The sequence below is a fragment of the Theropithecus gelada genome, chromosome 7a, assembly GCF_003255815.1.
Source record: "Theropithecus gelada isolate Dixy chromosome 7a, Tgel_1.0, whole genome shotgun sequence".
NCBI classification, from domain to species: Eukaryota; Metazoa; Chordata; class Mammalia; order Primates; family Cercopithecidae; genus Theropithecus; species Theropithecus gelada.
The window spans coordinates 48,749,784-48,773,854 of record NC_037674.1 but is presented as its reverse complement, the minus strand read 5'-3'; the positions used below and the strand labels follow the sequence as shown (position 1 = coordinate 48,773,854).

General features: G+C 37.5%; 1 protein-coding gene across 4 annotated transcripts in view; it reads right to left on the bottom strand.

Annotated features, from left to right (window-relative positions):
• The window catches only part of NEO1 (neogenin 1), a 261,042-nt gene that overhangs the window by 184,112 nt on the left and 52,859 nt on the right, over positions 1-24,071 (bottom strand). For all 4 annotated transcript variants that reach the window (XM_025390047.1, XM_025390048.1, XM_025390051.1 and 1 more), the window contains one exon: positions 4,940-5,257. In XM_025390047.1, the coding sequence (XP_025245832.1) occupies positions 4,940-5,257 (318 nt within the window). The remainder of the gene's footprint in view (positions 1-4,939; positions 5,258-24,071) is intronic.

Sequence of the window (24,071 nt, the reverse complement as noted above, 5' to 3'; positions counted from 1 at the left end):
CTTCCTCTGGTTAAATCTGGGATAATGGTATTAACATGCACTATAACCCACTGAATAAAACAAGAATCTGTGGGTTCATGCAAATGTAAACAAGTAAGTGGAAGAGAAGGAAAAGCTCTACCGTACAGAAATGATGGAACTAGAAAAATCACCACTTGATAGTAATAACTGATTCAGGCATGAATCTCAATGGATACTAAAACTAGTAAACAAAAATGTGATGAGGAACAGTATATTTACAGAGTATCAAAGTATCTCTTCCCAAAATACTCATTACTAATTAACAAAAGTACAAAGCTTTACAATGGAGAAACACTGCACAGACCATCTTAGGTAGTAAAAGTTAACCTCACCAGCAACAGAACAAAATAGCACATGCTTCTTGGCATGATGCACAGAGAACACAGCATTACTTCTGTGGTATTTCTCCCAAAACTGCGAAATCTGAATCTATTCATGGGAGAAATCGAACAAACCCAAAATGAGGCAAGGAAAAACCAAGTTATGTCAAAAGAGTTTAGAGACACAACTACTAAGTGAAATATGTAATCTTGGGCCAGAAAGAAGAGTATGTGTGGGAGGAGGACGGGGGGTACTCTGCTTTGGGTTTTTACTATAAAGAACATTATTGAGATAATCAGTGAAATCTAAATTAAACGGTAGTGTTGTATTACAGTTAATTTCCTAATTTTGATGGATATCTGTGGTTATCTAGGAGAATGTCCTTGTTTCAAAGAACTATACACGTGGGTATTTAGGTGGCAGTTACAGGAAAACCTGTCTGCAATTTACTCTTAATGGCTCAGAAAAAATATGTATTTGGATGTATGCATATTTGGGGGATAAGGCAGATATAATAAGATGTTACCAATCAGGTAATCTAGGTGAAGCTATATGAGATTTCTTGGTTCTATTCTTGTACCTACTCCCTAAGTTTGAAATGATCTCAAAATAAAATGTGAACCAAAAATGTCATCATAAATATAGATGCCACAGGATGCAGTAGCTAAGAGCATCAGTTTTCAAGTCACATATCTGAATCTGAACCCCCACACCACCACTTCATGGGTGTATGAAGCTTGCAAGTTATTTAACCACTCCCTAAGACTCAGTTTCTTCACAAGTAAAATGAGAATAACAGGCCTCACAGGATTGTTAAAAGAAAAAAAAGTACTTAAAATAAATAATTTATATATAGTATATTGCATAAACACTTAACTAGCTATTATAATTAATATCTAAAAAGTGAATGCTATGCTCAGAATGAAACAAAATGTTTCTTCAAGGAAGAACAAACAAATCATGAGAAATGATTACAGGTTTTCTAGTTTTATGACGGTGAATTAGTCCAAACATAAATCACACAGGTTTTACAGCCCTGCAATAAGCTTTTTCTTTTTCCTTTTTTTTTTTTTTTCATTTCAAGGGGATTTTTGCAGGAAAAAAAATAAAGATAAAATTATCCAAAAAATCTGCTTTTTTTCCTTGAGCTCCCATGATTTGATCAAAAATCTACTTTTAAGAAACCAGAATATCAGAAGAAAGGAATTAACAAAGAGAAACACAGAAACTAATAAAGTTGGGGAAAGGAGGAAATCTTAATCAATAAAACCAAAATATGGTTCTATTTTAATTTAATTTAATTTTTTTTTTTTTTTTTTGAGACAGAGTCTCACTCTGTCGCCCATGCTGGAGTACAGTGGCACAATCTTGGCTCGCTGCAACCTTTGCTTCCAGGGTTGAAACGATTCTCCTGCCTCAGCCTCCCAAGTAGCTGGGGTTACAGGCGTGCACTAGCATACTGGCTAATGTGTGTATTTTTAATAGAGATGGGGTTTCACCATGTTGGCCAGGCTGGTCTCAAACTCCTGACCTCAGGTGATTCGCCCATCTCGGCCTCCTATAGTGCTGGGATTACAGGCGTGAGCCACTGCGCCCAGCTCAGTTGTATTTTTAAGAGTCAAAAAATTCTTCCTCCTGAGGTCTCATGAAAATTAGTAATTTTTAAAATGTAAGCTCACAAAAACATATGGAGAATTGGCAGACAAGAGATTTCAAAAAATTTCTGAGTAGGGAAAGCAGATGGAGGACTAGTAACTGACATATCAAGGCAGGGAACGCTGCAGCTTCCTGCGCTCCCAAGAAGGAAGCCAGTTGTCCTGCTGCCTCTGGAGAACTACAGGACAAAAAGGAGAGTGGGAGTAAGACCTGGAGTTGACAAGAGGATATTAACAATGTCTGTATATAGAGCACCCTATTACCCCACCTCTGGGCACAAAATACCCACAGGCAGCATACTGCTCAGGCAAAAAAACAGAAATTTTGGTTGTGGAGAAATGAGACAGCTCAGGGAAAAAGACCTCTCATACTTAATTCTATGAGGTACCTATTTACTGATCTTTTAAAAACTTCCCTTCTTGCTTGACTTGGCTATGATCAGTACTACTGCTTGCAACCAAAAAACTCTAAGAGTCTTTTAGAATGGCAATTTGGCAGAATTTTAAGTTTTATTGAGATATAATTTATATACCATAAAGTTCACTATCTAAAGTACATAATTTAATATTTTTTAGTATATGAATAAAGTTGGGTAATCATCACCATAATCTAGTTTCAGAACCTTTTCATCATTCCAGAAAGAAATCTTGTACTCACTTGCAGTCATTCTGCATAACCCCATACCTACCCCACAATGCCTAGGAGTGGAATTGCTGGGTCATATGGTAACACCATGGTTAACATTTTGAGGAACTGACAAACTAGTTCCTTTTAATTGCGCACACACACAAGTATATCTTATGATCTAGGAATCCCAATTCCAGTAATCTATTTTATAGAAATAAAGATTTGCAGAAGGCAGTTCACTACAGTATTGCCTATAATATCCAACAATTTAATCCATTTAACTGTTCATCAACAAAGAAATCTTCAAATAAATCACAGTAAGTATATCTAGACAATGTATACTATGCAACTATTTAAAAGAACTTTTATTTAATCACTTAGCTTGGATACTATTTACTCCTGATACCTAGGGCCAAGAGTGGGTTAAATAACTTTCCTACAGAACCCTGTATGCAGTCACCGCAGAATGTATCACCTTTTGTGGTGCTGCTTGCTTAGATACTGGGTCAAAAAATGCTTCCTGAAGGTATCAAAGCTAAGAGAAAGAATGGACAAACTTAGCAGAGGAGAAGAAAGTGAGGAAAGGTGGAGGATAAAATTAACAGGCAGTGGGGATGCCATGAGCAAAGGGTGGAAGGCAGAGAATAAATGAAAGGAAAAAAACACTCAGTACTGCCAGTGCTTATAACTGTGGTGAGGGTGATGGTGGAGGTGGGGGACAGGAGTGGGGACAGAGGCAGGGTGAAATGTTAAGAAATAAGGTTGGAGAAGTGGAGGACAGCTCATAAAAGGAATCAACAGGCCTGTTATTTGAGAGTTTAGATGTTACCTTGATGGTGTTACTGGAGGATCACTGAAGGATGAGAAAGAGTACTCTAGCCAGGTTGGAGACTGGACTGGAGGAGGGGAAGAGTAAGGTAGCAGGCAGATGCTTACAAGGCTGTGCTGAGGGAACACTGGAAGTTGCCTCGGGAAGGAGAAAGTGGATTAAGTACAGAGAAATTAAGAAGCAGAATTCACTGGATTTGATGATAGTATATGGGGGGACAGCTGAGAGGAAGGAGCCCATGAATAAAGCCCAGATAAGAGACATTTAAGAACTTAAATTATAAACACTGACCTCATTATGACATTGTAAAGGCAGTCATTATACTAATTTATTTAAGAAACATGTTGGAGAAAGCCTGGCAAATAGATTATTTAAGGGAGAGAGAAGAAAGAAAAGAAAAGAAAAGGGAAATGAAAAGAGAAAGAAAAGAAAAGGAAGAAAAATATAAAGAGAAAAGAAGGAAGAAAGGAAAGAAGGGAGGGTAGAAGGGAGTGAGGGAGAGAGAGAAGGAAAGAAAAGGGAAATTTTCTATCCTCAGTCTATGACTACGGAATAATTACAGAAACTTTTTGCCACACCCAAATTCAACTTTGAGTATTTGTCCCCAAAGAGAAAAAAAAAAAACAGCCATTGTGCTCTGAAAGTATGAGCAAATATACTCTGGAGTGAGCCTGAGATGGGAAACCATAGAGTAGGAATGAGATGGGAGACTACTATCTCTAAGGTCCTGTCTCACACGTGGGCATCTCACCAAGGTGAGAGTAAATACAGGACTTAACGATAACATTTTTGTATAACATGACCCTTCACAAAAACTATTTCCTCTGGTACTCAAGTAAAGAAACACTATCTCAGGAATGCTAGTATCTACTATAAAACAGACATGACTTACTTAGAAACCACATCTTATTCTTCTAGATCCCTATTTTTCTTACATTTTCCACCATTCTTCAAATAAGGAAACTCTGAAAAGGAGGGAAAGTTCCTCTCTTTATAACTTTCTGCTCTCCACCTTAATATACACTGTCTAGATTTTAAAACAATTAATCCAATTGAATGTCATTTCCTTGGTTAAGGCATCAAGGAACCAGGATTCTGACTTTACTTCAAGTTTTACAAAACTATACTAAATGGTTATGCTGGGTAAGATAGAAGTTGGCCATCAAAGTGATTTAATTTTCCTATACCACTTCCTCTGCCACTTCCACGTTTAAAAGGAGAAAAGAACTGCTCAGTACTTCTGATAGCAATATTAAGCCATCGGACAAGTGGAAACACGCTACAGTTTATTCTCTACGGCACTGAGCAAACCCTATAGCAAGGTCCCATACACAGAGTATATGCACAGTTGATATCTGTTAAATGAGTACATTTGTTGCTACTAATTAAATGAAAACTCCAAGAGAATAGTGCTTTTATCAAGATGTACGTGTTACAAATATTTGAAAATGCAAAAAAAAAAAAAAAAAATCACTTAAACCTTACCTGCTACTGTGAGCTTGGCTGTTCTACTGACAATAGTTCCAAGACTCTCAACAGTGGCCACACACTGATAATAACCTTCATCAGGTTTATTGTGTTTGGAATGCACCACGTTGCTGATAAATAAAGATCCATCTGGGAGAAGCTGGCGTCGATCATCTGATGCTAAGTTTAAAAAAGTTCCATCTTTTTTCCATTCAATTTTTGGAGAAGGCTCAGAATATGCTGAACAGTTTAATATAACAGAAGAGCCTCTAACTGAGAGTGTATCCACCGGCTCCACCAGAAAATAAAATGGAGTGAACGTTCGAATGCTGGCTCCTACAAAAATAAAGAAAAAGAACAAAGTTAGGCAAACCTTTCTTCTACTATTTCTGTCAGAAAATATATTACTAACGAGTCCAAAAATTATTAACTGTTGCTCTTTGGATATGACACATAAATATAGTAATCTCACTATAAATGTCTAATAAATAAGATTTACTTTCAAATAGGAAACCAAACTTTGACCAATTTAGAAGAACATTAGGGGAGGGAAAAAAAACCTTCTACCTGAGATAAACAAGCCTTGTTAAACGACATGAGTATCTAATAAAAGTTTTATTTCAAACCCTAGAATTAGATTTATAAATACTTTAAGTTACTGCATTCAAAGTGAAATTCTCTATTGAACATAAAGGAGGCAGAAAATTAAAATGATTCTTCATTAAGAGGTATCTTTTTATGTTTATTAGTTATTTGTATTTCCTTCATAAATTTACTATACACACACATTGTCCATTTTTCTAGTGAATGTATTCATCTGACTGAATTAAAAAGCAATCTGCTATCATATTTTACAAATATTCTTTTTTCCATTGACTTTATAATATTTGTTATAAGAATAAATTTTAAGCTACACACAACTAAAAGTTATACTTAGGTCTTTTTTATCCCAAGATTATAAAAAATTTCAGCCTTGCTTTGTTCCATTATTTTGTGATTTTCTACATTTAATCTTCATCTAGAATTCATTTTAGTGTAAAGAGCACGGGAGGAATTAGCTTAATTTTTCTAAGTCCCTGTCAGTTCTTTGAACATGGGAAGAACAAAATTTAAAGAAAAATATTTGCTATAAACCTTATATTCTCAGCCTGTTGGAAAGCTTTCCAACTTAAAGCTTTATCACTCTTCTTCAAGAAAACTTCTGACCAATTCCCTTGTAAATAACTCAAGTTGTCATCAGCTTTCTTCATGTGAAAAATCAGAGAAACCTAATCCAGCAAATGAAACTAAGACTGTTTTTCGAATATATCTACACCTCTTTATAATTTATTTACATTATGAATTTAAGGATGACACAAATTATATATTATATAATGAACAAATAGCTCTAAAGAAATACAAAACACACTGGCAGAGGGAAGGAAATCACATTCAATTGTTTTAAAAGTTTTCCAACACTTCAATGATAAACAAATTCTAATTCTAATCAGACTAATTACCCTTTCCCAAACACCACAGGCAGGTATTAGAAAAGAGATGGCTGGGCGCAGTGGCTCACACCTATAATCCCAGCACTTTGGGAGGCCAAGGCGGGTAGATCATGAGGTCAGGAGTTCGAGAACAGCCTGGCCAACATGGTGAAACACCACCTCAACTAAAAATACAAAAATTAGCTGGGCATGGAGGCACGTGCCTGTAGTCCCAGTTAGTCGGGAGGCTGAGACAGGAGAATCACTTGAACGCAGGAGGTGGAGGTTGACTGAGCCGAGATCACGCCACTGCACTGCAGCCTGGCAACAGCGAGATTCCGTCTCGAAAAAAAAAAAAAAAAGAAGAGTTTCAGGTCTCCATGCCCATTTAATGACTATAAAATTTATTTTATTTTTCAAGTCTTAAAATTCCTGAAAATAAGCTTAGAAATTTTTCAAAAGTAACCTGCAGTTAGTTTCTTATTGCTACCAAAATGTTTATGTTGCATTAGTTTACTGGAATCATAGTAGAATAAACATATAAACAAAAAGGAAGTACAAAAAGATAGCTAAACTAAGAGAAATTACTTTTATATCTTTACTTAGTAACTATTAAATCTCTATTATACCCCCCAAACTTAACTCAGAAACTTAAAAGATAAATGTGTTAGATTGGTGGTTAAAATACGCAAATTAAAAATCTGAAATATTGTATTACTGATAATAAAATACATTTTATTTCAAAATTACAACACAATTTTTGCCATTTGAAAAAATACCTCCCCAAATTACAATTTAAATGTTTTGCAGTTTAACACTGCCTTTTTTTTTTTCATTTTTAAAACTGAGCCAGGTTGAACACAAAAAAAGTATATGTGTTTGAAAAATTAAGAGCGAATTACACTCATAGGAAAGCTTATAAATGCCTTTCAAAATCAAGGCACTTCAAAATGTTTACAAAAAATATTCACTCTAAATTATTGAGAACACAGTGTTACTTAAATATTTCTGTATATCATTCTGTATTTTGTTCCCTCAGTAGGAGGGCAGTGACCTAAGATATCCTCTCTTCACTTAAAAACCCTCAAAGGCTTGCTGCTGCCTTTTGCAAAGAAAACTGAAGAAACTCCTTTAGTCGACCGCCCCGTCAGTCACCACCTGATCTAGCTTCTGCCTATCTCCAGCCCCACTGCATTGTTCTCTCAGTCAGCTCCCCACAGCTCCTGCCTCTTCACACAAGCTATTCCCACCACCACTCCTTTTCAGTCCATTCCCAGTCTTCCCTCAAGCTCAGCTTAAATACCATTTGCTCAGAAATGCTGTCTGTCCCAGGTGCCCAGGCAATGTTAGTTTTGCCTGTTCTAAGCAAGCATGGTGTATGCGCTACCTACAGAGCACTCCAAAGGTTCTTAATCTTTGAATATTTGTAATAACTTGTTAAAGTAGAGAGGTCCCCAAACTTGCTTGGCTCCTGGTACCCTTATTTTCTCTGTAATTTCTTTTAAGAATTCCATAGGTCAAAAGAAACAGCTAACCATTCTATCTTTTTTTAACAGGTTCAAACAAATGAGTATCTATGTCCCAACAAATTAGCACCTTTTTGAAAAAATAATACATGCAAACTGAAATGTATGTATGTATTTACATATACACATATATATTTTTATATATATTTCATTTTAAAATAACCACAATTAGTTACTATGGGATGTTTGCACCTATAGGGCCCCGCACAACTTCTAAAACTTAGATGCTGTGCAACTAAATACTGCTACCCACATTTCCTGTCCCACACTGATTTTTGCATAGTACTTGCTTTTTAAAACAGTAACCACCAGAAGTTCAACTTCGCAAAGATATCACAGCTACAAAATGAAGATGGCACAATCAGATGTTGAAACTGTGAACTACCTTGAGCTAGAAGTTCACATGGTGTCCAACAGATGTGGCCATGTTTCCCTACAAGTTTGAAATGACCCTGGGAGTTCTCTGAAGTGCCTTTGGGTATCTCAGGGTATAGTTCAGGAACTGCAGGCTTATGATCTATCTTTCTACAGTTTTCATTTGTTATATTCCCAGTACCCACCTAGCATGGTGGACCAATCTTTAGATTATATAACCAGATAACTTCTAAAAACTTCCAATGGTTAAAGTATTAATGAGAGACTGCAGGTTCCATTCTAATCATGGCCACTTATTATCATTCCCTTCTATGCTAAGACTTAATAACAAAATAGTTTTTGTAAATTCTGATGAGTGTTTACAAAACTATATGGAAGAGCAAAAAAAGCCAATAAGAGCCAAAGTAATTCTGCAAAACAAAGTAAAGGGACTCCACTCGTTAGTTACCAGTATGTATAAAGCTACAGTAATTAAACCACTGTGGCTCTGGAGCAGGGGATAAAGACACGTAACAGGCTATAAAGCCCCCAAACAGAGCTATATATATTTGGAAACTTAATATTTAGTAGAGATGACATTTTAAATCGATTGAGGAAAAGGATGAACTAACTGCTCAATAAATGTTACTAGGACAACTGATTATCCATATGGGAAAAAAATGAGATGCCTACTCACACCCTGTAATAATAGTAAAAGCACTTACGTACCAGATAATGTTCTAAGTATTTTCTACATATTAACCACTCATTTAAGCTTGTCTTACGAAACAGGTACAAGAATCAGCCCCATTTTAGAGAGGAAAACAAAAAACACAAAAATGTTAAGGACCTTGTCAAAGGTCACACAGGTAGTAAATCACAGAACCATGGTCTGTGACCTTATACTACATTATTGTTAGCTATTTGTTCATTATCTGTGATCTGGTATTACATTATACTACAATGCCACTCAATACAGACGTAAAAATGTATTCAAGGCCTATAAAAAAGCAAGTGATAAAAAACTTAGAAGAAATTTTAGGAAAATACAAGGATAATCCTGGAGTTAGGCAACCTTTTAAATCAAAATAGGAAACTCAAAGGTAGAAGAGGCATGTTTTACTTTACTGCATTAAAAAAACAAACAAACAAACAAACAAAAAAACCCAAAAAACTCTTTATGGTAAAATACCGTAACAAAGCAAAAGACAAACAATGGATTGGGGGGAAAATTGTGCCACATATAACAAACAAAGAATTTAAAAGGTTAAACTGCTCAATATAAAAATGGGTGAAGCTGTGTTCCAGTAAAACTTTATTTATACAAATAGGTGGCTGCATGGATTTGATCCATTTATTGCAGTTTGCTGACCCTTGCCTTAGAATATTATCCAGCAAAAAAATGAGCGGGCTACATTTCTGTGATGTAGAATGAGTTCTGTGAAAAATGAATAATGCAGATGAGTGTAAATTATATAATTTCATATGTATATGATTATATGGGCATTGAGAAAGGCAGGAAAAATGTACACCAGGTTGTTACTACTGGTTACTGGGAGGGGAAAGATAGGAGAAAGGGAGTGGAAGATAGATAAAATAGTTCCATGATAAAAATCATCTTGTATGTATAATCCATTTACAAATACTATACTGGCTGGGCGCTGTGGCTCACCCCTGTAATCTCAGCACTTTGGGGGGCCAAGGCGGGCGGACTGCTTGAGCCCAGGAGTTCAAGACCAGCCTGGGCATCTCCACCAAAAAACAAAACAAAACAAAACAAAAATTAGCCAGGAGTGGTGACTTTTACCAGTAGTCCCAGCTACTCAGGAGGCTGAGGTAGGACAATCACTGGAACACGGGAGGCAGAGGACACAGGGAGCCAAGATTACAGCACTACACTCCAGTCTGGGTGACTGAGGGAGACCTAGTCTGGGTGACTGAGAGAAACCTTGTCTCAAAATAAATAAATAAATACACACACACACACACACACACACACACACATATATATATATTATACCTTCATATGTGGCAGGTGTGATGTGTGTTCACACTCGTGTAAATACCTAAAGAAAAACATTTTTTTAAATGGTCACCAAAATAGGGATTATCTCAATGATTTCAGTTGATTTTTAGTTTTTTCTTTCACCTTTGGTATTGTCTAAATATTTTACATAAAAATAGTATTACTTAAGCAGAAATATAGCTATCTTCATTCATAAACTCATACACACATACAGTCTGCACAGGAGAGGAACATTATGAAAAGTCTGGGATACATCTGTATGCTGAGATTAAAAGAGTGTCAAGATACATAAAAAATTTACGTTCAAAATATGTAGAGTATGACTCTTCTGATATTAAAATATGTACACATGTACAGATGCTTGTATGCCCATATTTAAATGCAAATACAAAGGGAAAAGAATAGAATAACAAACACTGAACAGTTAACATTGTTTTCCCCCTGGGGAGAGTAGTGGGTTTGAGCTGCCAACGGAGAGCGTACCGGGAGAACACTTTTTACTCCACGTATTTCTATATTGCTACATATATATATGAACAATTGCATACACATTCTTCTTTTTTTTCAACAACAAAAATTTTGTCGGTGGTAGTGGTGAACAACCCTTTGCTGGGAACAGGAGATTATTTTCTAAAGATCTATCACCATTTTCTTTACCCACTTTTTGTTACAATAAAAGGGTTATCAAACACACTCCTTAGCTGACTTTGTATAAAAACTGTCCTATACTTCTCCCCAGGGACCTGACTCCCAGCCACTTATATTTGCTTAATTTTGGTTTAGTATGGCCAGAGTCACTGGATTCCATTTTGAAATAGGTTTAATGATCCTATCTAATATCTTCTATATTTCCAAGTCTCTTCAAATTTCTCACTTCTTAATGGAATAGCTCTCACTTCTTGATAGACTATTCCTCACATTCTGATAGAATACTTCACACTTCTTGATAGAATTCCATCTTATGGAAAGAAAATATCCACAGGGAACTTCCTTCCGTTGTAATTCCCACCAATATCAACAAATCATATCATGCGGTGCATGTCTTAATTGTGTGACCAGTAATAATTCTAAACTTTATTGTACCCAGAGTAAAACATTAACATATGGTATTTGAATACTTGCAGAAATAAAATGAAATCTATCTGTCTTATTGCCAAAAAAGGTTCAACGTTTACTAGTAGCAGAAATGCAGGGCAGAAGGATAAGCAGCATTTTTATATACCTACAAACGTCAGCATTCTGTATAATGCTCATGGTAAGAAAAGTATCACTTTATTATAAGAAGCTAAGAGACTACTGTCAAAGGACTTTCTTTTTTTTTTTTTTTACTACTTGTTAATGTTTCTTTCAACCATCCCATCCCTTCTCGTCAGACTCCAAATCCTACATTTCATCCATCCTGATCCTTTAGGGTCCACTATCACTATGCATTTCAGACTATCTTGCTTCAAGTTCTCAACTACCTTCGAAAATTAGAAAATTAAAATAATTTAACATTCAACGATCTCAACAACATTCATGTTACCAACTAACAACAGGCAACACTTAAGAGTTAAACATTTTCTACACTGTTTTGCTACGTAACAGTTACTGTTCCTGGTTCCAGAGCTCAAGCTCTCTCTGCCCTGCACAGCTAATTTCTCCAAAGACTGATCTACCTCAGACACATCACCTTCCCTATATTTCAACTTTACAGAACCCACTCCTAGGGAAAACATGTAATTAATTGTTAAAATTATACAGATCATTTTAATTGTCTGATAAACATATATGCTTTTAAAACTTCATGGCATACAAGTGTACCATAAAAACAGTGAATGTCAATGTCTAATCAAAGCTAGATCTGAAATTCTTGTTCAGGAACATAATGTTCTATAGTGAAATTTTAGAGAGATTCAATTTCTATACAGTAACGTACTTTGATACATTTTCTAATTTATAGCAACTACTTTCCCAATCACTCCCCCAAATTAAAAAACAATCTAAATTCCTTTATTCCACAAACATTTATGATAAGAAGAGTGCTTTCCTTTTCTTCAATTTTCAGCCTTGTTCTTCTCCCCCATCTCCCTCCCTGCAAAAAGACACTTAAAAAAACCATGGGACGGTAAAGTCAGGCAGACATGTTTTTGAATCCTAGCCCTTCTGTGCTAGTTGCTTAATTTCACTCTGTATCTAAAATTTCCTCCCCCATTAAACAGGAAAAATTATGCATCCTTTCAAGGAAATTTCTGTGAAGATGAGAGAGAATCTGTGTAAAATACTTCACTGCTTGGCAGGTAACAGGTCCTCAGTAAATAGTAACTATTCACAGTTCAAAAACCTACAATATCTCCCCCAAATCGCTAACAATCTAGGACCTCAGTTTTCACAATCACATTTTAGAAACTGTTACGTATAAAACAATATGGACTGTATTTTGACTCATATTTTAACAACTATTATGTGTAAAATAATATTAAGTGATCTTAAAACCAAATTTGATCATCTTTCTTCCCTAATCTTTGAAGAACTCCCCAAAACAGCTAAAATAAAATCCAAGTTCATTACGATGGCCTACCTACAGGATCTGGTTCCTGCCGCTTTCCAACCTAATCTCGTACCACACTTCGTCTCACTTCTCTCAATGGGCTGTGAATAAGCCACATTATTCAGTCTCTCGAACAAGCCATGTCCTTTCCCACACTGGGGCCTCCCCATGTGCTATCCTCTCTGCCTGAACACTTGCTCTGCACCCACTCTCTGTCACACGGCTAGCTTCTTCCTTCATGTTTTAACCAAACTGTCCCTTTTACAGAGGCCTTCTCTAACAACTACTTCTGAAGAGATGCTAGTCCTCTATCCTTCTTCCCTATGTGTAATCGTCACAGCAATTTTACCTGTTTGCTTTTTCCTTTTTTCTAAGGTCTATCTTCCCATGAGCAGGCTGGACTATCAGAGAGTATTAAAATGACCCCTGACTTGCCATGGCTATTTGCACCTTGGTTTTTGTTTGTTGTTTTGTTTTATTCTTTTTCAGGATCCTATAGGTAGGAAAGGTGCCTGGGCCAAGATGGAATCAAGTATTAGCGATTCTTAATGACTGAGGACAACATCAAATCTCCATTGCTTTGTCTAAGATCAGCCTTAGTCTCCAAAATTTGATCTCGAGATGACTTGAAGTCTGTCCTTTGTAAAAATGTTTTATGTAACCTTCTTAAAGTACCATAAATAACTAAAGTCAATATTCTATATAATTTCTTCATGATGTGCAAGAAGACAAGGGGCAATGTGATAACCTGCAGACAGTACCATTAACGTTCTAACCAGTCACCTGGAAATTCTCCAAAACAATTCTCAGGAAAAGTCCATTAATAATAAACAATCTTAGCAATATTTAGCTCATATTTAGCTATACTTTAGCTCAAAACTTGGGGGAGAATCTGAATTGGTCATTTTTCATTATGCTAGATGAGAAAAATATAAGAATTTTCACATTAATTACAGAATGTTCATGAAAGCTTTTGGGGTTCGGTGTTGTTGTCTTTTTGGTATAGACAGGGCCTCACTATGTTGCCCAGGCTGGTCTCAAACTCCTGGCTTCAAGTCATCCTCCCACCTTAGCCTCCCAAAGTGCTGGGAATACAAGCATGAGCCACCGTACTCAGCCTGGAAATATCTTATAAGCCACTTTTTAATACTGGTGGCCAGAAGATTCTCCTGAGAGTAAGACCTAATACAGATGCGCATTCACCTAATACTGTTGCAAAGTCTTTTAAATTTCTGAAACAAGTATTTTTTCAGTTCCACGTTTGTTATACTGATGAAAGTATGGCTGCAATGATAATACAACGTAAAAATTAACACAGAGGTACAATTCAATCCCCTGAATCATGGCATTGTTTTACACTGTAATATTCAATTACCATCATTTCATTTTAGCAACATTGTCTTTAGGAATGTTGATTCAGTGAATGCTTACAAAGGCTTCAACTAACTGATACTTCTTTGCTTAACGATGTTTTATTTTTCTACAATGAGCAATGATACTTACTAGTAGTATTCTAGGTACCAAATGTTATATCACAGTAAACTGTCAAGTTATTTTTAAACAGGACATCTCCTCTGCAAAACTTCATTAAATACTCCCTTCTCTATCTTCTGCAGTTATTATGACCTAATATAAGACTGGATAATCAACAAATCTGGAAGCATCCTAAATAACTCTGAACTAGATACAACTACACTTCATCAATCTTCAAGATCACCTTAATTTTGAATGTGAATCTGTTTTACCTTACTGCTACAATTACATAGGTTTCTGCGGGACAGAGGTATTTATTTTACAAAGAAAAAGCAACTCAATATATTGTAGCTCTCAATCTTTTGTGAGCTTAAAAAATCATAATTATAAATCTCTCATTAACTCATTGCCATTTGCAGAGGTGCTGGGTTTTCCCATTCATTTCAATAAATTATGTTAACAAGGGGAGAGAATGCTTGAAATTAAAGCTCTCCTAAAAAATCTAGTTCATCTTATTGGTTTAGAAAGTCACTACAGAAGAGTTTATAAAGCAAGGGACTGAGGGTAAAACCAGCAAGATATAAAACAGAAGTCAAGGGATTCAATATCTAGTCCTAGCTTCCCTAACACAATATAAGGACACTTCAAAGACAGAATGGGAACTATTGGACGAAGTCTAAAGGCATAATGATAGGAGTTAACATTTACTAAGCATTTACTATGTGCCAGAGACAGATTCAGTGATTTTCCTATATTAATTATTTCAATTCCGCATCCCTAGTAGTAATAACTATTATTATCTCCATTTTACAATGAGAACACTACGCCACAAAGAGAATAAAGAATTTGCCCAAAGTCATGATGCTAGCTGGTGAAGAAGGCAAGATCTGAACCAAGTTAGTCTGGTTCCTCTGTGCCCAAGATTGTAACCACCAGATATGCACTATCCAATAGGGATAGTGATGTGTGACATGTGGTTATTGATAACTTAACATAGCTCATCTAAATTAAGATTTTAAGTAGTATAAAATACACACCAGATTTAGATGACTTAGTGCATACACACAGAAGGTAGAATATTCATACTAACTACATGTTAAAATATTTTGGATATATTCATGTAAATAAAATATATTATTAAAATTAGTTCCATCTGTTTCTTTTTACTTTTCTAATGTGGTATCTAGATTTCAAATTATGTATTTGGCTTGTACTATATTTCCATTGTACAGCACTGCACTGGCCTATGTTACCCTTCATTAACGTGTTTTAAAATAATCAAGTTCTCTAAAAAAAAAAAAACACGTATTATTTCTGGAAAGGGTAAAAGATTAACATGAATCATGACAATAATTGTGAGGAATCAAAGCAAAGCTCTTTCCCAGCTGTCTCATATAACTGTTCTGACATCTAAACAGTAAAAATGAAAGGATTTTTAAGTGACTACCAGTACCCTTTCTTTAATGCCTAATCACAAATGTCTATTTAGAAAGGAAACTTTTCATTAAAAGCTCAGTAATAACTGATTCATTACTGATGAATGCTCAAACCACTGGATAAAAGAAGTCATACAATTTGACGGTCAACCACAAATCAATTACGAAGGGGGAAATGTACCTCCACAATGGACAGATTTGGTAGACACCATCACAACTAAGTGATCAAATTCACTATTAACAGTAGTGGGACAACCTGGCTTCATAAACATCCTGATGAGATGCAATAAGCAGCATGTAGTATCCTTGCCAAAAGTGTCTAACCTAAATCTATGCATGAAAAAATAATTACGCAAATCCAAAATGTGAAACATTCTACAAGACAACTACCCTGGACTCTTCAAGTAAACAAAAGTGAATGTCATAAAAAACAAAGGCAATAAGAAGACTGTCCTACATGAACTAATGAGACTAATGAGAAACAAGCAAATGCAATGAGTGAAACTTTATTGGATCCTGGGCAACAAAAAACATTTGGAGAATATCCAGATGACTTTAAATGTTGAGTATATTAGATAGCATTACTGAGTTAATTTTAATTTTCTTAGATGTGATTAATGATATTGTTATTTAGGAAAATGTCCTTATACTTTTACAATATTAAGACATCGAGAGAAAACATTGCATTGGGTTATAAGCAATTATAATATACCAGAAACTACGCAACACACAGCAGGTGCTCTTAGGCATATAGACTCAAGAAACTCAATGCCTTGCCCAGAAGACTAACCATTTGCAGAAGAGTAATTCCTCTGGCCCAATTGAAACAGTGGACATTTGTTTGGTTCTTTATCTTTTCTGTTTATCCTTTAAGCAACCCCATATCATCCTAACAAATTCCCTTTGTACTTAAGTTAGTTAATGTTTCTGATGCTTATAATAAAAACACTTCACTGATACTCTGGGTAGATAGGATTTTTCAAGAAATGTAATACAATATTTTCATATAATTAGAGTTCAAAATTAATAAAGAGACCACATTTTTCGAGGGTTGCTCTAAATATTCTGCCTATGATACGGTTTGGTCTGTGTCCCCGCCCAAATCTCATGTTGAATTATAATCTCCAGTGTTGGAGGTGAGGCCTGGTGGCGGGTGACTGGATCATGGGGGCGCATTTCCCCTTGCTGTTCTGGTGATACTGAGTGAGCTCTCACGAAACCTGGTTGTTTAAAAGTGTGTGGCACCTTCCCCTCCACACTCTCTCCTGCTCTTCCAAGTGAAGATGTGCCCTGCTCCCCCTTCACCTTCCACTATTATTGTAAGTTTTGTGAGGTCTCCCCAGCCACGCTTCCTGTACAGCCTGCAGGACTGACAATCAATTACACCTCTTTTCTTCATAAATTACCCAGTCTCAGGTAGTTCCTTACAGCAGTGTGAGAACAGACTATTTCATCTGTTGACTAGCAAATCAATATTTCAGCTATTTGATGAGAAATTTTTTCTAATTTTAGGATCTAGGGCTTGAACTTTATATACAATGAATAAAACATATCATTTCTTAATAAAAACAATTACACCATACAACACCTATTATTTTACTTTTCTATTTTCAAAAGTTAACCATGACTTCTCACCGCTATTTCTAAAGTATACCTCCACTAGTCCTTGATTACCACAGTTCTGTTCAGGGAAACAAGAAAACAAAAAAACTAAGAATTAGATTTGAAGGGTTTGAACAATAACCTAATTACCATAGAACACTAGGTCCAGAAAGGTATATTACATTTTTAGATAGCTGAGTTTCAAGAACTTAAGTCAGTAATGTCAGTAACATCCAAGATTTCTGCACTTGAAGGGCTCTTTAAAATAATAATTTGGCCCAGTCACAGTGGCTCACACCTGTAATCCCAGTACTTTGGGAAGCCAAGGAAAGATGATTACTTGAGCCTAGGAGGAGTTTGAGACCAGCCTGAGCAAAACAGTGAGACCTCCATCTCTACAAAAAATACATTAAAAAAAATTAGCCTGGCACAGGGCATGTGCCTATAGTCCCAGCTACTTGGGAGGCTGTGGCAGGAGGATTGCTTGAGTTCAGGAGATCAAGGACATAGTGAGCCATGATCATGCCACTGCATTCCAGGCTGGACTACAGAGTGAGACCCTATCTCAAAACAATAATAATAATTTATACATTCTTTCAAAAATATTACTAAGGATCTCCTATGTATAAGAATAAAATTATTTTTCTTTTGTTGCTTTTGTTTCTTGCACCCTAACCCACCTCCATCCCCACAATACACTATTAGCTCAATGAGAGCAGGAACCCTCCCTGGTATAGAGTGGGTGCCACATGCTAAGCACCTAGGTTAAGGGAACAAGATACTTACTATCTGCCCTTAGAGTGCTTATAGTGGAGGACATACACAATGAAATAATCATAGCCACAAATACAACCACAGAACAGTGTGATAGGAGCCATGACAGGATATGTACAAAGTACATATGTACACGAAGAGAATCTAACCAGCCTAGACAGTCAAGGAGGACATTCCTGCAAAATGACATGAAACCTCAGGAGCCAGCCAGTGAAGAGCAGAAGACACTCTGTCAAAGGAACAGTGGGTGCAAAGGCCTGGAAACAAGCTGGCAGTGGAAGTGGCAAAGTACTCAAAGAAATTCACAACTGGGAAGGCAGCGACCAGATAGCGATGATTTCATACACGAAGCCAGTAAGTTTGGAAGTTAAGGAGAGTTGGCAAGGGTCTTGAAGGGCTTTAAGATGGTAGGTAAAGATCACATTTACTTACTATTAAAAGGATCATTCTTACTGCAAAATGGAGATTAGTTTAAAGGCAACAAGACTGGAGATAGGGAAGCCACTGTGGTAATCTCAGTTGAAACCTGCTGAAGTCCTGTTTAGGAAAGCAGAAATAGTGACAAGACAAAAAAAAAAAAAAAAAGGCAGACATGATGAATTTTTACAGTGGAATTAATACATCTTAAGACAATAAATGTGAAAGTAAGGTGAGTAAAGGAGGAGAAAGGATGATGGAGTAGTTGAAGATGAATGAGAAGTTTCTAGCTTGGATGATGGCTAAATGGTGGTGCCAGTCACTGAGGAGGAGGACATGATGAAGGAGATCATGTGTCCACGGTAACATGGAGAGTTTAAGGTGCTTATGTGGAGGACATATAATCCTGGAACTCAGGAGAGGTTCAGAATGAAGAATACATGCTGAAACTGGAGTTACAGGAAAAGATGAGACAGGCAGAGAAATGTAAAATCTGAAGAAAGCTGGGGACCAAATTCTGTAGAACGCCAACATTTAAGAGACAGGCAGAGAAAGAAAAGCCTGAAAAGGCCACAGAGGTCAGAGGACAAGAGAACAGTACATCTGAAAAGCCAAAGGAATATATCAGAAAGGAAAATGAACTGCTGAGAGTAAAACGCAGCCATTCATTAGATAGAGAGACACCCATTCATTAGATATACATTGAGAAAGTCACTGATGATCCAGGCAAGAACAGCTCTAATGCAGTACTATAAACAGATGACAGACTACAACACACTAAGGAACAAGATGAAAAGTGAAGAAGGAAAATGTAGACAGTGTTTCTCAAATTATAGTGTACATTCTAATTACCTTGTTAAACCTTATTAAAAATTCAGATTCTTTTTTTTTTTTTTTTTTTTTTGAGACAGAATCTCGCTCTATAGCCCAGGCTGGAGTGCAGTGGTGCAATCTTGGCTCACTGCAACCTCCACCTCCCGGGTTCAAGCATTCTTCTGCCTCAGCCTCCCGAGTAGCTATGACTATAGGCATGTGCCACCACGCCTTTCACCATATGGGTCAGGCTGGTCTTGAACTCCTGACCTCGTGATCCGCCTGCCTCAGCCTCTAAAGTGCTGGGATTATAGGCATTAACCACCACACCTGGCCTAAAATTCAGATTCTGATTCAGTAGTTCTAGGATGGGGCCTGAGATGTTACATTTCTAATGAGTTATTAGATGACAAAGATGCTATCAGTCCACCAACAATATTTTTGAGTAGCAAGGATACAGATAATTTTCAAAAAGTTTGGCTGTAAAAGGTAGAGGAGAGATAGGTTGGTAAATAAAGATGACATGAGCTTGGTTTTCTTTTATATTCTTTGCAATAGAGGAGAGACTTGAGCATGTTGAAAAGTTGATGGAAAGAACCAGTAGAAAGACTGAAATAGATATGGGCAATTACAGGGTAAGATGATGCAGGCTTCTGATCACACTGCAGTATCAAGGATGGGACTTACCCTCCTTGCCCTGGACAACTAAAAACTGGACAAAATTGATGAGACAATACTTTTCAGACACTGGACAACAGATTTAGCACAGGACTATGACCCTTGAGAGAGAGGTAAACAAAGTAAGTCCTAAAATGACACCATCTTACAGCCTGTAGACCATTTCCAGGCCTCAGCACACGGTGGAGGAAAACAAAGAGAGCTTTGCAGTCTCACAGAGTTGAAGAGGCAAAGATCATGACTGGGGAGGCCAAGGTGGCTGCAATTTGCAGATCAGGGTACAAACAGAAAAGAGCTGCAGAGAGAGAGAGGGAGAGAGAGTATGTGTGCGCGCGCGCGCGAGAGAGAGAGAGAGCGCTCCAGAATTTGGCAGAAGAATTCCCTTGACTACTAAGGTGCACATAACAGGAATGAAATTGTACAAAGTATGTTTCCTAACCACAATGGAATTAAACTGCAAATCAATAACAGAAACCTGGAAAATCCTAAGATATTTGGAAATTAAGCAACACACTTATAAAGTAACCCACAGATCAAAGAAGAAATCATATGAGAAATTACAAAATATTTTGAAGTTAATGAAAATGAAAATACAGCATGTCTAATGTGGACAATGCAAATAAAGTAATACTTAGAGGGAAATTTAAAGCATTAAAATGCTTACATGAGAAAAGATGTGTAGAAGGATTAATTTTGGATTGAAGGAAAGCTGCCTCTCTCACTGAAACAAGAAAGAAGATTGAACATATGAGTAGGCCTGCTAGTAGTTACACGAATCATTAACGGCTTGAATAGCCTCTAAAACATGAGATGAGTTCATCTGCTGATGATGAGAGAAGGCTGGTGGTGTTGGAAAGGACCAGAATTTGCAGGTAGTGGAAAACATCTGAAATAGCTGTGGCAAGCATGGAAGAGAGCACTAAAGAGGGAAAACAGGATTACTGGGCTACACTGAGAGCCCAGTTGACGTTGGTAACTGTATTTAAAAAAGTTCAAATATGAGAATGTGATTTTATAAAATAGAAAAGGAAGGAAAGTAGACATTTGAAATTAAATTTTTCTAGGCAGATGAGTTGAAAGTGACAATAAAGAGGGTTCAAGATATCAAAGTGGGCAGGGGGGCACCCAAGATGGCCGAACAGGAACAGCTCCAGCCTCCAGCTCCCAAGCGTGAGCGACACAGAAGATGGGTGATTTCTGCATTTTCAACTGAGGTACCGGGTTCACCTCACTGGCCCGTGTCAGACAGTCGGTGCTGGTCAGTGTGTGCAGCCCAACCAGTGAGAGCTGAAGCAGGGCGAGGCATCGCCCCACCTGGGAAGGGCAAGGGGGAAGAGAATTCCTTTTCCTAGTCAAGGGAAACTGAGACACATAACACCTGGGAAATGGGGTAATTCCCACCCTAATACTGCACTCTGCCAAGGGTCTTAGCAAATGGCACACTGGGAGATTATATCCCATGCCTGGCCTGGAGGGTCCCATGCCCACAGAGTCTCCCTCATTGCTACCACAGCAGTCTGAGATCTAACTGCAAGGCAGCAGCGAGGCTGGGGGAGGGGCGCCCGCCATTGCTGAGGCTTAAGTAGGTAAACAAAGCCACCGGGAAGCTCGAACTTGGAGGAGGCCACCACAGCTCAAGGAGGCCTGCCTGCCTCTATAGACTCCACCTCTGGGGACAGGGCATAGCTAAACAAAAAGCAGCAGAAACCTCTGCAGATGTAAATCTCCCTGTCTGACAGCTTTGAAGAGAGCAGTGGTTCTCCCAGCACAGAGCTTGAGATCTGAGAACAGACAGACTGCCTGCTCAAGTGGGTCCCTGACCCCTGAGTAGCCTAACTGGGAGACATCCCCCACTAGGTGCAGACCGACACCTCACACCTCACATGGCTGGGTATACCTCTGAGACGAAGCTTCCAGAGCAAGAACCAGACAGCAACACTTGCTGTTCTGCAATATTCTATCTTCTGCAGCCTCCGCTGCTGATACCCAAGCAAACAGGGTCTGGAGTGGACCTCAAGCAAACTCCAACAGATCTGCAGTTGAGGGTCCTGACTATTAGAAGGAAAACTAACAAACAGAAAGGACACCCACACCAAAACCCCATCAGTAAGTCACCATCATCAAAGACCAAAGGCAGATAAAATCACAGAGATGGGGAAAAAGCAGTGGAGAAAAGCTGGAAATTCAAAAAATCAGAGCACATCTCCCCCTCCAAAGGAATGCAGCTCATCACCAGCAACAGAACAAACCTGGATGGAGAATGACTTAGACGAGTTGAGAGAAGAAGGCTGCAGTCCATCAAACTTTTCAGAGCTAAAGGAGGAACTATGTACCCAGTGCAAAGAAACTAAACACCTTGAAAAAAGAATGGAAGAATGGATAACTAGAATAACCAATGCAGAGAAGTCCATAAACGAACTGACAGAGATGAAAACCACGACACGAGAACTACGTGACAAATGCACAAGCTTCAGTAACCAACTCGATCAACTGGAAGAAAGAATATCAGTGATTGAAGATCAAATGAATGAAATGAAGCGAGAAGAGAAGTGTAGAGAAAAAAGAGTAAAAACGAAATGAACAAAGCCTCCAAGAAATATGGATTATGTGAAAAGACCAATCTACATCTGATTGGTGTACCTGAAAGTGATGGGGAGAATGGAACCAAGTTGGAAAACACTCTGCAGGATATTATCCAGGCGAATTTCCCCAACCTAGCAAGGCAGGCCAACATTCAAATTCAGGAAATACAGAGAACTCCACAAAGATACTCCTTGAGAAGAGCAACTCCAAGACACATGATTGTTAGATTCACCAAAGTTGAAATGAAGGAAAAAATGTTAAGGGCTGCCAGAGAGAAAGGTCAGGTTGCCCACAAAGGTAAGCCCACCAGACTAACAGCAGATCTCTTAGCAGAAACTCTACAAGCCAGAAGAGAGTGGGGGCCAATATTCAACATTCTTAAAGAAATGAATTTTCAACCCAGAATTTCATATCCAGTCAAACTAAGTTTCATAAGTGAAGGAGAAATAAAATCCTTTATAGACAAGCAAATGCTTAGAGATTTTGTCACCACTAGGCCTGCCCTACAAAAGATCCTGCAGGAAGCACTAAACATGGAAAGGAACAACCAGTACCAGCCACTGCAAAAACATGCCAAAATGTAAAGACCATCGATGCTAGGAAGAAACTGCTTCAACTAACGAGCAAAATAACCAGCTAATATCATAATGACAGGATCAACTTCACACATAACAATATTAACCTTAAATGTAAATGGATTAAATGGTCCAATTAAAAGACACAGACTGGCAAATTGGATAAAGAGTCAAGACCCATCAGTTTGCTGTATTCAGGAGACCCATCTCACATGCAGACACACACATAGGCTCAAAATAAAGGGATGGAAGAAGATCTACCAAGCAAATGGAAAACAAAAAAAAAAGCAGGGGTTACAATCCTAGTCTCTGATAAAACAGACTTTAAACCAACAAAGATCAAAAGAGACCAAGAAGGTCATTACATAATGGTAAAGGGATCAATTCATCAGGAAGAGCTAACTATCCTAAATATACTTGCACCCAATACAGGAGCACCCAGATTCATAAAGCAAGTCCTTAGAGACTTACAAAGAGACTTAGACTCCCATACAATAATAATGGGAGACTTTAACACCCCACTGTCAACATTAGACAGATCAACGAGACAGAAAGTTAACAAGGATATCCAGGAATTGAACTCAACTCTGCATCAAGCGGACCTGATAGACATCTACAGAACTCTCCACCCCAAATCAACAGAATACACATTCTTCTCAGCACCACATCACACTTATTCCAAAATTGACCACATAGTTGGAAGTAAAGCACTCTTCAGCAAATGTAAAAGAACAGAAATTATAACAAACTGTCTCTCAGACCACAGTGCAATCAAACTAGATCTCAGGACTAAGAAACTCAATCAAAACCGCTCAACTACATGGAAACTGAACAACCTGCTCCTGAATGACTACTGGGTGGGTATATAATGAAATGAAGGCAGAAATAAGGATG